Below are 14,631 nucleotides of genomic sequence, written 5' to 3' on the forward strand. Positions count from 1 at the left end.
TTAAGATTTCGTCATGTTCTGATGTTCGTGAAGACTAGTTTTAAACAAATTTGCTATTTCAATACTCTTCTAACAAACAAGATCAAAACCGAGAGAGAGAGAGAAAGAGAGGGAGGGAGAGAGAGAGATGGAGAGAGGGAGCGATATACTAGAGATGAAGGGGGAGAGATCGGATAAATGGAGCGATGTGCAATTACGGAAGGGCAATATTCTTTAATAGACAATTGTGTTGTAATGAGATGGCAAATGCCTGCGAGCTACACATTCTAACGTAGAGAGCGCCCTGCGTGGTTGCCTCTTTTCTGTGCTCTGAGTTGTTTATGATTTTTGTGTTGTTCTGTGATATTATTTTTGTGTCACTGTGCCAGCTGTATTGTATGTGCTTTGTGAATCTCCTGGACCATTTTTGTGTTAAGTAATTCGAGGATTTGGCTGAAAATCGGCAAACTGGATTTGGGGTTTGATATCATTTGCACGGGAGCCACACCACAGCCTTCATATTCAGGTAGGGTATGCACTATGTGTTTATGCGCTCATGCGAGCCTAGGGCTGTTAAGCGCGTAGAAGTCATACGCGCTAATGTGTTCATGCGCTCAACTGTTGTATACTTGAATGAGCTGAAGCTTTTTAAAAATTTTTTTAGATTTGTATGTACGTTTTGCACAATACAGTGATGATAATGATCAGTATAGTGGAACGAATGAGGAATATGTTTGTTGTGAGTCTAATACTGACTCTTTTGCCATGTATGTATTGTTGTACAGCCACATGCGCTTTTAGTAGGTCTATAATACCAACTGTGAAGAATGATAAGAACATGTCTAGTACCGGTATCAGAGTAAAAGGCTACTCAAAAGCATGCATTTTGTATTATAAGAATGCAAGCTCTACTTTTCACATGTCACTGCTTACCAGTGGAGATGTTGAAATCAACCCAGGTCCGTCATTTAGTGTGTCAGTTACTAAAGATCATGCTGTTGATAACAATACAAGACGTGCATATAGTATTTCGGACCTTTTACAGCTGAACCCTTACAATGTTTACTCCACTCAACCTTCTTGTAAGTGCCTTAGGATTAATGAAGTGACATGGCAATGAATAACAGCACTACAGATTAACAGAGTGAAAAAGACTCACAGAGGTAAAAGAGTAGTAAGACAAAATAGGGATCAAACTGTGAAGTTGTTACACGAAAGAAAATTTGTGAATTCTGATATTTCATGTATGAATTTGAAATTTGCTATGTTAAATGCCAGATCGCTGAAGAACAAAACCGCTGAGTTTGTAGATTATATTCTTGATCATGAATTAGACATTGTTACTATTTGTGAAACATGGCTTACGCCTAATGATGCTGCTCCGATTGGTCAATTGACACCACATGGCTTCACATTTAAGCACATTCCCAGAGTTGGCAAACGAGGAGGAGGAATAGCTGTGTTGTTTAAAAGTCATTTAGATATCAGAATAGATTCCCCAAATGTTACAACATTTGAAATGATTCAGATGACTCTGAATTATATGCAGAAATCGTTGCATTTCATCAATGTATATCGTCCACCCAGTTCAGTACAGTTTCAGATTTTCTTGGATGAGTTTTCTAATGTTCTCGATGGACAGCTTCTCTGCTCGTCTGACTTGTTAATTGCAGGTGATTTCAATATACCTGTGGACTCATCAACTTCGAATTCGAAGTTGTTCTCTGAATTATTGTCAGCCTTTAATATGATTCAACATATTAATGAGCCAACTCATAATCGAGGCCATGTATTAGATCTGCTTATAACTCATAAAGGTAACACTGTACAACTTTGTAATACCGGTGTTGTGGAAGGTATATCAGATCATTCAGCAATAATGTGTGAATTGAACCTTCCTAAACGTTGTATCAAAAAAACATTTGTTGTGACACGGAATTTGAAATCTGTAAACCCACAAGAGTTTGTTGCTGATACTCATGTTAAGTCTCTTTTATCAGCTGAACCTCAAGTTAATAATGTTGATGATGAAGTGAATTTGTATAACACCTTACTCACTGCCACCCTTGATAAGTTGGCACCTGAGAAACGAATCAAGGTCACAATACACCCCAATACGGAATGGTATACCCCAGAAATAGCTCAAGCAAAACTGCTTCGTAGACAGTTAGAAAGGAAGTCAAGGTCCACAAAACTGGAGATTCACAAGCAGATGTATCATGCACAAAGGCGATGTGTAAATGCCTTGATTAAAGATGCTAAGTTACAATATCGTTCAAAAAAGGTTATGGATTGTGGGAAAGATACAAAGAAGTTGTACAAAGTTGCTAATGCTTTACTTTACCGAAAACAGCGATCTCCTTTACCAGAACACCTCACTCATGGTGATCAGGTTGAGTTAGCCAATCATATTGTCTTAATCAATATTTCATTGATAAAATTGTGGCAATCCAACGGAGTTTCCCAACTCGTTGTGAACAGCCAAATGACATTGTATGTGAAGTCAAGTCAGAATTGAGTGAGTTTCAGTCTGTCACTGTTAATGAGATAGAAAAGCTTATTAAGAACTCACCTAACAAATCATGTGAACTTGATCCAATCCCATCAGATTTGGTTAAGAAGTGTGGCAGAGTTTTAGCACCCGTTATCACAAGAATCATAAATGCTAGCCTGAGATTAGGTGTAGTTCCACAGGTGTGTAAAAAAGCAGTTATTCATCCAACTTTGAAAAAAGCAGGCTTAGATCAGGCTGTCAGGAGTGTTTAAAAAATTACCGTCCAATTTCAAATTTACCTTATTTAAGTAAATTGCTTCAAAAGGTTGTTTTCTCACAACTGACAATGTATCTGCAAGATAATGAATTGCTTGATTCATTTCAATCTGCGTACAAGCCTGGTCAAAGAAACACTGTTAGTCAACTTATCAGATATTGTGTTAAGAGAATTAGATAGTGGTAACATCACTGCTCTTATCATGCTTGATATGAGCTCAGCTTTTGACACAGTCGACCATGCTATTCTGATTCATCGATTGAGATATTTGGGCATCAAAGGAACTGTTCTTGATTGGTTTATATCCTACTTATGTGATCGATCTCATTATGTCAGAATTGGTGTTTCTACCTCTTGTAAAACTATGACAAAGTTTGGTGTACCTCAAGGTTCTGTTGGAGGCCCGCTGCTTTTTTCTCTGTATATGCAACCAATTAGTGAAGTATTTCGCAAGCATAGTATTAGTTATCATTGTTATGCGGATGATATGCAACTTTATTTGTCTTTTAAACCCACTGTGTCTTCATTGTCATCCGCCATTGTAAAACTCGAAGCATGTTTGCAAGACCTGAAAATGTGGCTTACATCCAATGGCCTTAAACTAAATGATGATAAATCTGAGTTTCTGTTATTGGGATCAAAGCATATGTTAAGCAAAGTTGATTATCAGTCATGTCATGTCAACATCGGTAGCACTTGCATTACTCCGTCGAAAACAGCCCGTAATTTAGGTTTCATATTTGATCAGGAAATGTCATTTCGAAGTCATGTAACTCATATTCAGCGGAATGTTCGATATCAGTTGCGTAATTTAAGTTTCATAAGGAAATATTTGTCTAAATCTGCAGCTGAGATACTTATTCATGCTTTGATTTCTTCTCGGTTGGATTTTTCGAATTCATTGTTGTGTAATCTTTCAAAAAAAGATGTCACAAAACTTCAACGGTTGCAAAATTCTGCTGCCCGATTGTTAACTTTTACTTATAAGTTTGATTCCATGTCACCAGTTCTCCGTTCCTTACATTGGTTACCTGTAGAAAAAAGGATTATTTTCAAGATTCTGTTATTAGTACATCATTCAGTTCATTCTTTTTCCCCAATATACATAAGTAATTCTGTTCAAAAATACAATCCGACACGAAGGCTACGTTCATCATCAGATGCATTCTTACTCCAAACACCCAGAGTAAAACATGGGTATGGTGATCGTGCTTTTTCCGTTATGGGACCAAAATTGTGGAATCAGTTACCTCTTCAGTTAAGGGAACTGTCATCTACAGAGTCATTCAAATCCAAACTTAAAACTTATCTGTTCCTTTCATACTGAGGACTGTAATTGCTGTATGTCATTAATATTGGATTAATATTGTATTTTTAATTGATATATGTTGTATTCTTTATTTGGTATATATTTGCTTTTGTTTACCATTTTTTTCTTTGTTGAAATGTTTGAATATGTATATGCTTGTAAATATATGATATTTTTTCATTTTTGAAGCGCCATGAGCACTGAAAAGTGGACCTGTGCGCTATACAAGTAGCCACTATTATTATTATTATTATTATTCTAATTCGTCAAGTTATCACACATATTCCAACACATCACACATCACAAGTTATCACACATCACACACGGAGCACAGAAAAAAATAAGTCTGGAAAATATTGTTTTTGGTTTTAAAGAAAAGAGAAACGATGCTCTAATTTGTGTTGTGATTTTGATTAAGCATCAAATGTTTGTACAAAAGTTAAAAAACAAACTCCCTAGGTTTAACTCTATGAAGAAAAAAAAATGAATGTTGTGCAGATGAAAGATGTATAAATTCTGTATCGGGTACTCTCAACAAGTTCGGTTTAAGGTGGCTGTCACTCCAATATTTGTTTGTGTACAATGTAAATGTTTATGAGAGAAATGTTAAGAAAAAAAGGAGATTATGGTTGATTGTTTTGAGTTTGAATTATGTTGACATGGAGATAACAAAATAGTCCATGGAGGGGTTAAAAGTAAAAAAAAAAAAAAGTTATCACACGAGATACAATGTGATTCTTTCCAAATCTCTTGTGATGATAATGCCACACTCTGGCAGGTTTTCCGCCATTACATTATACATCTACATTAATGCCGACCAGCTTCAGACCTGTTGAAATCTTAGGCTTCACACTTTTATGAGAAAATTAATGTCCGTTATGTTGAGTGTACTAGCTGGGATTAGTGGCCTGTTCACACTGAGTGAGATACACGACCATTGATAAGTGTGCATTATGTGGTGTAAGTGGTGATGGATAAGAATCTAGGTGAGGGGTATCATAGCAGAAAGGTTTGAGTTCGAATCCTACCCTGTGTTTACGTCAGTGAACAATCTGTTCTACCAGGTCTGTTTCTCTTCACAACGGTGTTTTAAATTGATATCTGGCAACGCGGGATAATGACAATGGCCGCCGGCCTAACGATACCCTGGGAGATTAAAATGCAATAATGATAGTAATAATAGTAATAATAATAATGATAATTACAATAATAATAATAATAATAATAATAATAACAATAATAATAATAACAATAATAATAATAATAATGATAATAATAATAATGATGATAATAACAATAATAATTATTATTATATTAATAACAATAATAATAATAATAATAATAACAATAATAATGTTTGTAGTTATCAATAGGTCTACAGAGTATAAAATGTCATGTTCCATAGCAGTGGTAGTGCTATATCGGACCCAAATACATGGCTATACTGTCTTGGTAGTGATTCTTGGAATCCGATATTACAATTTCAACATGTCCATGCAGGTAAAGCAACTCACCGTATACGCCTACTAGGTCAGATCCCCATTGTTCAAGACGCTAAGTTGATTGCATCTATGATTTCGTTTTCCATTATAGCTAATAGGCTTTCGTGAATTCTAGTTGTTAAACAGTAAATTGCTATTTCAGTATAGGCCTGCAATTCTATGCATCAAGAAGAGAAGAAAGAGGGGGAGGAGAGAAAGAGAGGAGAGAGAGGGAGAGAGAGAAAAAATAGCGTTGATAGTAGGTCAAATTTGTAACGGAAAATTGTTTATGTGTAATAAAATGACCAACCTGCTGACTTCGTTTTCTTTTTCTTTTCTTTTTTTTTGCGTCAAGTTATCACAGGACATGAAGTGGTACGCTTTGCAAATCTCTCTGACGATGATGATAAACGCTGCAGGGTTTCATTAAGTGCAGGAAACATCTACATTTCATGCAGAGTACTGCAACTTTCGTTTTAGTCCAAGCCTTTACATAATAATAGAACGGTGAATCAATTCAGTGAACCAATGGAATCCATGTCGTGTGTTTAGTGGCTTGAATTATTATGATTATCAACAATATTGTCATTAATCATTATTGTCCTTATTGCCTACATCTTCATCGTCATCAATAGTATGTTACCGTAAAATGATCCGTTGGTGGTTGTCATTTGTTTGATTAGTTCCTACATAAAAATGTGCGGGGCAAGAAAAACTGGCAATCACTTGAAAATAGAAGTGTAGTAATAGAAAGGTAATTGTGTCTTCAGTATTCGCAAAATATGATGATGGTAATAAGCACAGTTATTATAACCATTCCTTACATCATCGTTATCATTATGAATATTATATAACTTTTATGCGCATCTTGTCTCGTTCCAGTCCCATGTGGGTCACCTGCTGTAGGTAGCGGTGGTGTAATCACCACTCCCGATAAAACGTCGTATGCTATCGGGGACACGGTTCAGTTCACCTGCCCTCAAGGAAGAGTTACAGGGCCTTCTTCTGCCACATGTGGGCCTACTGGTGGTACTTGGACCCATGGCGAGGACCTACCATTATGTCCAGGTAAGAGGCAGTACCCACATCATGGGACAGACAAAACACTGCGCCTCATGCAAGCGGGCAGTCTGAGGATTGTGCGACAAAAAAGATTCTGAAATTTAACCTGTACGGTACGAGAACCTGGTGGCCCGTGCATTATGCCTATGAGCATTTCAGAATTTAGTATGGAACGGGTTAACGCATGTTTAATTTTAGCTATATATGCAACCATGAAACCTAGTCAAAGAATGAACAAATCAACTAACTAACCAATGCAGGATGTCTTCAAACATTGTCAATATAATTCGCAAATATTAAAGAGAGAGAAAGAGAGAACAACAATATTAGCCTCAATTTTGCATCTTCAAATGTTTTCTTCGGAGCACCGTTAAGTAACTTGTGGACAAAAGGAAACATGTGAAGAACATATTGCCCCCTGACGTTCAAATTGTTATACTTTGTAGAGTCTGTATAATGTTACGCGTATTTCTATTTTTACTATGTAGATCTACACGTGGGTATAGGTGTCACGGGCGTTAATCCGTACGGGGGGGGGATTATTGGCATTAGTCATCATAAACTATGCATTGTAGCACGAGTAGAAACCCACAATACGTACGCACGCGAGATGTGTACGTACAAAGTTAAATTAAATGAAATCAAACCATCATCCCCAGGGGCTTCGATCTGTTTTCATGAGGGAGCGAAACCAAGACGGGGGGGGGGGGGGGGGGGAGGATTTTGCATTTCAGACCTGATGCACACTTATGGTGAAATATTCGAATTTTGTTTCTATCAAAAGATTCAGAAAAATAGATACTAGTATTAAGGGAAATGAGGGGGAGGATGTGGGGTTATAGTCCGTCCCACACGAGGGAGATTTTGCACTTTCAGACCTGTAATTACGAGATCTGGTGCACAGATTTGGTAAAATATTCGATTTTCGTTTCCATCAGTAAAGAATTGAATATATTTAGAGTAGTGTGCGAGGGAGAGTGTTGGAAAAGGGATAGCCCCCTCAAACACAACTGAGATTTTGCATTCTCAGACTTTGAAATCCAGATATCTGGTACACCACTTTGGTGCAATGTTCGATTTTTGTTTATACCAGTGAACTAAATTCAGGGAAGTGCGCGAGGGAGAGTGTTGGAAGGTGGATACCCCGGGGATACTCCCATCCACACGAGGAAGATTTTGCATTTTTCAAACCATTTCACATAGAAATATGGTAAATCTTGTCATTGGACAATGAGTTAGCAACTGAACTTAATTTCTCATTAAATGAGCAGTGCTGAGTGTCCAGAACCATTGGATGTGAAATTCAGTGACATATTTCTTCGTTTTCCCCCTAGAAATAAGAATTTCGGTTAAAAACTGTGACGGTTCAGTAGGAAAATAATGCGGCAATGAAATCATAACCTCTAGATAATTCGCAAGTACAATCACCCTTGCTTAAGTCGACGTCGCGTAAGCGAAAGATTGGCCGAGTAGAGGAGAAATTCTGCCCCGGGTGGATTAAAGAGGAAATACACCCCCCCCCCCCCCACCAAAAAAGTGAATAGATAAATAAATAGATAAACTTTAACAGAAAAAAAAATCCCTACAGAATGTTCAAAAAATGACAAAAATCGGATAAGAAATAAGAAAGATGTATGATATCTTAAAATTTCTCATTTTTCGGAAAATATTTCTTGACCAGTCCTTATGAATAGTCTAATGAGGGAGTTGATGATGTAGATCATGCCCTTGCAATTTTTCATTATATGTTATTTATGAAATTCGGAAATTCGGAACTTCAGAATGTCACCACATCCTTATTTCTTATCCGATTTTATCATTTTTGCACTGCACTGCGGGTTTTTTTCTCTCTCTTTCTTATGAAATTGATAAGATTCTGGAGTGGAATTCTTCTTTAAATCATGATTCAATAACTATTAGGTTAATCAAAATTCATATAGATCGAAGTCTGCGAGCTCCAAGGAATCTACTTAGGCGAGGTTGAATCTCACTCTCATGTCATGACACTGAAAGGTTAAAATGTCATAGCTTTCTTGTTTGTCCTTTATGTTGATGAAATGAAATAAGTTTAATATTTCGTTGCGAATGTTCACTTACAAAATAAACTGGTACGACACTACTAGGTTTGATAGTCAAATATTACATACATATGCCACGAATGATAACCAAGAAAATTACATACTTTTGTGTCTGATAATATCACACATTAAGCGTAAAATAAATGCAAAAATTATAAGACAGAAAAAAAACCTTAAAATGTTTACGTTAACTGTTCAGATGTTGTGACTGCATTACAGCGGCTTGTGCAGCTCCAGATAATACGAACGGGACGGGAACGTACGGTACCGGGGAAACTCTATTGTTCCAGTGCCTGCCTGGTTACCGCCTACAAGACTCGGTTGATACTGTCACAACCGTTACGTGTGATGACGGAATGTGGATTCCTCCGGTCGAATGTGTCTCCGCGGGTGAGCGTTAAAAGCCATTATTACAAAACAACAACAACAACAACTACAACAACAACAACAACAACAACAACAACTACTACAACAACAACAACAACAACAACTCATTTTTAACAGTACTTATTACCGCGTATTTTAACTTATTGTAACACTGAGTCTTTCCTATTTTTGATATAGGGGCTATAACTTTCTCTCTCTGTTCAATGTGATAAGCTTTTTATGATCGCTGGTATATCAAATGGCCATGATAGTCCGGTTAGGGGTGGGCAGCGATTGTTACACAAGAGAAGGCTGATATACTCCTATATGATGAATAATAGGATGGATATACTCCTACGGGAACTAAAGTTACAGTACACAAAATAGAGCAAAACCCATCTAAGTTGAGTTCATTTTTTTTTGTGTGTGTATTATTGTCAGGAAGGAGTCACAATCAAAAGCAGGGAATATGGAAAAACAAGAACTTGACACTCTTCATTGTGCTCCTAATTGGGGCTGAAGTGTTGATGTGAAGAGTCGCTGACGGTTGGAAAGAGGGACCGACCGAACAAGAGCTTAAAGCATACTTTGTAACACACGGGCTATACATGTATGTTAAGGGGGAAGTTCTACGCAACATGGTCATAAGTATTGTGAATGAGCCCCATGCATCTTATTTAGGCATGTCAACAAAACTATAAGACGAAAACACGCTATGGAGCTCTACATGCTCAGGAGGGACTATGATTACGAGCCTTATATTCTTTCGTCTTCTGTATTACACTGTAGGCTGCACAGAACCAGATACCCCGCAGGGAGTTAGTTACGACTGGTATCCAAGAGATGGGTACCTCGATCATAACGAAAGAGTTGACCTAGAATGTGATGATGACAAGACTCCCATTGGTCCACAGTACTCCTATTGCAATTCGACCAACCAATGGGACCCGGATCCAATGCTCCTACGATGCTATGGTGCGTATATTTATCACCGGTGTGGTGTTTGGTAATGTTTCGCTTGGGTTTCCACGATATACATGATTTCAAAGTCATGCAACACATAGTGTTTGAAAACATTATTTTACATGATATTATAAAACTAGATTATAAAAGGGAACTTATGAGGCTCTTACAGAAAGAGTTGGTTGGTAATAATACAGTCGAATCTCCCAAAGAGACTTGTGTTTTTCGTCAAAATCAAGACATCAGATGTGAAATTATACAGTAAACAAAAATGCATCTAGGTGTATCATAACCAGATTCTGTCTAATCTAATCCTATTCACCATCAGACAAGTGTCAAATGCCATCCTTTAATGACGCTCGTCTGGTTCACGCATCAACTACTACCGGCGAGTCCATGAGCTCATTCTACAACCACCGCGACACGATCGAATTCCTGTGCGAAGCGGATCTATACCTCCACGGTCCCAAGAGTGCAACCTGTTCTTCAGGGACCTGGTCCTTCAACATCGGTGGACCTCGACCTGCCTGCAGAGGTATAGGTCTCACATCTGACAGCTTTTTTCCTAATTTGGGACCTGAGGACAAAGCACATCATCATGTTTAAAGCGATACATTAATGTAAAACGGTATCACCTTTTATAAGCTGATTCACGTGTGGTTTCAAAGAACGACTAATTTTTTTTTTTCTTGCCAGGATCGAGAGACTGAACTTGGAAGGATTTTTGCAATGGGAGGGAGGCATGGGGACATTCATTAAAGCGGACCTCCGGAAGACTTTCAGACTTTTGTATTGATTTTGAACAACTATAAATAAGTTATACTGAGTACAGAGTTTCAGAATTCATAGTGACTGGGATGAGGAATAATAATATTTTCAAAATTTATAACAAATTGCGATGAACGAGGATGATGACACGGCAGCCTCGCTTTTAGAATGCACATGGGTTGGGGCTCATTTCCTCAAGTAAGCAGAACAAAAGAAGGCATGCATAGATTCTTCACAGGTGAACTTGTTAAGCAATCGGTATTGTAATGAAATCACACTGCTACATTTCTGAGATATGTGAGGCTCCTATGTCATCAACACTGTTCAATGTAATTTGTTTAAGATTTTCAGGTTATTGATTTCTCTGTTCAAGAACCACAATAAATTCCATGGAGCTGTTGATTTTATGTATGTATATGATGTGAAAATTGTCTGGAATGCCCCTTCCAGAAGTTGCCCATTATTGATTGATTCATTTATTCACTATTTTTTTTTTCATTTCCAACAGAAACATATAAATATGTTACAGAAATTGAATACATAGATTTCATCATAATACAAAATAAAAGATAAGTTTAAAAAATTGTAAGTATACGGAAATGTTGAAAATGGGGAGGAATGTTAAAAAGCTGGGCTTGTAGGGTTCATTCCTCCCACAAGCCAAGAAATTATATGATCGATTGACTGACATATACATGTATAAAAAGTAGATGAAACAAAGAGACCAAGACAAAAAGACCTATAACTAACCTAACTAATCCGAAACAAAAACCCTGAACAAATCCCTACACTAAGTCGCTGTCATGCCGGAAGAGAGAGAGGAAAGAAAGAGGGACAGAGAGAGAGAGAGAGAGAGAGAGAGAGTGTGTGTGTGTGTGTGTGTGTGTGTGAAACTTGTTACGTAGAGTGAAGGTAAAAGACAAAAAAAAAAGATAGAAGAAGACGATAACAAGACGACAGGTAGTGGATGGATGGAGCCGCTTAAGCCGTGATTTCAACAGAATATAAAGTTGTATTTTCTGTTGAAGAGTCTTTAATAGATAATTATGATAGAGTAAAATAGTCAGACAGCGTCAATGTTAAGTATACGCTTTTATTCGCTGTAAAGGTTCATCTGATTGGAAATTCAACTGGATGAGTGTTCGTTTTATCACAATCAGTGGAAATTACCTTAACGTGATGGCTCTGCAGGCTTCTTCAGATCGAGCGTTGTGAGAAGGACTTCCCAAGAGCCGACGTAGCTCAATATACGATCCCATTCTCTCAGATCGGCGTGCGCCAGCTACACACTGATTATTGTAAAAGAATGTTTTCATATCGTGGAGCTTCTTACTTTAATGATTTACCACGTGACGCTAAATCCTTAACTTCACACAATTTGTTTCTTAAAGAAATTGATCAATATGGCTTTAATTGATTAATGTATATATATATATATAGATATTGTATATATATATATACATATATATAAAGTATCGTGGATATTTGCAATTTATTTGATTCAACTGGTAGGTGTCAGAGGTATGTTTCCATTTTGTTCTTATCTTAATCTTATTTTTTTGGTTTGATTTAAGATTTATCGATTTTCTTCATTATCATATTGTAATTCATGTCATGATCATTTTGTTTATCACAACATCGTTAATTTCTAGGACCCCTCTGGAAAACAGCTGTGTTATGACAAACATAGCTGAGTAGGGCTATCCTTCCGTTGATTTTATGTATTATTTTGTTTATGCAATAATTGTGTGACTTTTTAATGGAAAATAAATTAAAATCATATCAAATCAAATGCAATATGGCATGCAACAAACTATAGGTCACCATGAAAGCTACATTACATCTCCCGTATCTTTATGCCGGCTCCCGATTCGCATTAGTATTTGACATGTTTAAATCATTATCTTTTAAATGTTTGCTTAGAAGGGATGGACGGTTTTCAACTTTCTCGTTGAATGTCGTTCACACAACTAGACATAATTTCAATCATAATTCAGTATGTATATTATATCTTTATAGACAACTGCACTGGACCAGCGAACACGGACGTGGCGGATGAGTTGTTTCGCCACGGCGAGGTACACACCTTCCAGTGCGCCCAAACTCCAGGGATGGTCAGACTCGGTGGTCCTAGAGCATTCTGCGATGATGGGGCGTGGAAACCCAACGTTCGTTGTGCTTGTAAGAAACGCATTCTTTTGATTTTGATTTGATTTGAATTATTTCCGCATTCAATCAAATGCAAATTGAATACAAATTTCAAAAGCATTAAGACAAATGACAACAAGTGCAGTGATTCAAAACGATAATAGAACATGGCACAAGTAGATATACAAAAGCAATTGCATAGGGCAGTATAATTATTCAGAAACCTTAAATAAGATATAAAGTCTTTTTAGTCAATAACAGAGATAACTGAACGCAGGAGACTGCCAACGCGAGCGATTAAGAAACGCGTTCATCAAACTCTCCCTCCTCATCTTCCGTTGTATTCTCCCCTATTGTGAACGTGCATTATTATGTTGCATATTTCTGTCTGTTTCCTCTACTGGAACGAACACAGTGTCCCACAGTGTTCCACAGTGTGTTGACAATGTGTTCACATAGTCAGCTATGTCAAAACGCTCGAATTTAACAGTATAATGAAGATGATTTCACACTGTTGATTTCACACTGTGTGGGGTTTTTTTTTTTTTCACAGAGTGTTCACATTGTGATGTTCTGTTTGGCACTGCGAACTGATGATTCACACTAAGTTCCCAATGTTAAAACTTTGATTTTAACATTATAATGAAGATGATTTCACACTGTTGATTTCACACTGTGTGGGTTTTTTTTTTTCACAGAGTGTTCACATTGTGATGTTCTGTTTGGCACTGCGAACTGATGATTCACACTAAGTTCCCAATGTTAAAACTTTGATTTTAACATTGTGAAGACATTTCACATTGTGTTTCACACTATGGGACAATGTGTTCTTTTCAGCAGGATACGAGAAATGAAAGTGTTTGAAGTACAGGTTTTAGATGAAGAAGAGAAGCAGACAAAGAAAAAATTACAGTTTACAATCAGAGCTCTGATTATTTTGTTAAATACATGTGTCCTAACAAAGAAGTAAATTCAATCTTTACAGTCATAAAAAAGAATCTCCTGTTTGTGTTGACAGATCGCAATTTCCTCACTGCTAAACTGTAGTGTGAATTTCTATTTCAACCTTGGATGAATTATGAGATCATGCCATCAAGCGCAACCTGATGACTGTCAGACCAGTATATTACGCTCTGGTTAATAAAAGAACCTATTCCCGACAAATGTAACATCCATTACTAATTTCATTTACATTTTCTTTTTACCTCACGCAGTGAACACAGAACTGTGAAGAATCCTAAACCTGACACATTGGGAGCAGAGAACGGACATTGACGTACCCATCGTTTATACAAAGCATCAGGGCTCCCTTGTAAAGCAGGCCTTTGTGGCACTGAATGGGACTACCCTGCTTTTAAAGAAGACTTAATAAATAAATAAATAAATAAATAAATAAATAAATAAATAAATAAATAAATAAATAAATAAACCAGTTTTGTATGTTGTGTTTTCAGACTTACGCCCCTGTCACACTTTGCCGGATAAAGCAAACGTATGAGAAACGAATGTCGATTTTTGGCATCTTGCCCTTTTTATCATCTGGATAGACGTTTATCTTCCGGTGATTTCAGCCAGAGCGGCCAGGAAACTTTGTGCATGCACAAAGTATTTCCTCGCCAAAAACGGATAGCGCGATCCGAACCTTGTCCGATAGTTGCATGTTTTCTCCTGTATCTGCACTGTTCTTTGCCGTTTTCCACTCGTTT

At 37.1% G+C, this 14,631-nt stretch overlaps 1 protein-coding gene across 2 annotated transcripts; it reads left to right on the plus strand.

Moving 5' to 3' along the window:
* The first annotated feature begins 335 nt into the window (after positions 1–335).
* On the plus strand, positions 336–14,195 carry LOC140239271 (C4b-binding protein alpha chain-like). Of its 2 annotated transcripts, none has more exons than XM_072319144.1 (7): positions 336–505; positions 6,423–6,608; positions 8,900–9,070; positions 9,836–10,021; positions 10,338–10,544; positions 12,797–12,958; positions 14,140–14,195. In XM_072319144.1, the coding sequence occupies exons 3-7, from the start codon at positions 9,037–9,039 to the stop codon at positions 14,154–14,156; spliced, it is 606 nt and encodes a 201-aa protein (XP_072175245.1). In that variant the 5' UTR covers positions 336–505; positions 6,423–6,608; positions 8,900–9,036; the 3' UTR covers positions 14,157–14,195. The 2 variants fall into 2 exon arrangements, with proteins under 2 accessions (XP_072175245.1, XP_072175246.1); XM_072319145.1 differs by lacking the exon at positions 336–505 and adding an exon at positions 5,977–6,047.
* The last annotated feature ends 436 nt before the right edge of the window (positions 14,196–14,631 follow it).

Source organism: Diadema setosum, chromosome 15 (genome assembly GCF_964275005.1).
Source record: "Diadema setosum chromosome 15, eeDiaSeto1, whole genome shotgun sequence".
Taxonomy (NCBI): Eukaryota; Metazoa; Echinodermata; class Echinoidea; order Diadematoida; family Diadematidae; genus Diadema; species Diadema setosum.

Coding starts and splice junctions, on each gene's coding strand:
- LOC140239271 (XM_072319144.1), top strand. CDS start 9,037: ATGTGGATTCCTCCGGTCGAATGTGTCTCCGCGG. Junction 9,071..9,835: donor GGTCGAATGTGTCTCCGCGG/GTGAGCGTTAAA, acceptor ATTACACTGTAG/GCTGCACAGAACCAGATACC. Junction 10,022..10,337: donor AATGCTCCTACGATGCTATG/GTGCGTATATTT, acceptor ATTCACCATCAG/ACAAGTGTCAAATGCCATCC.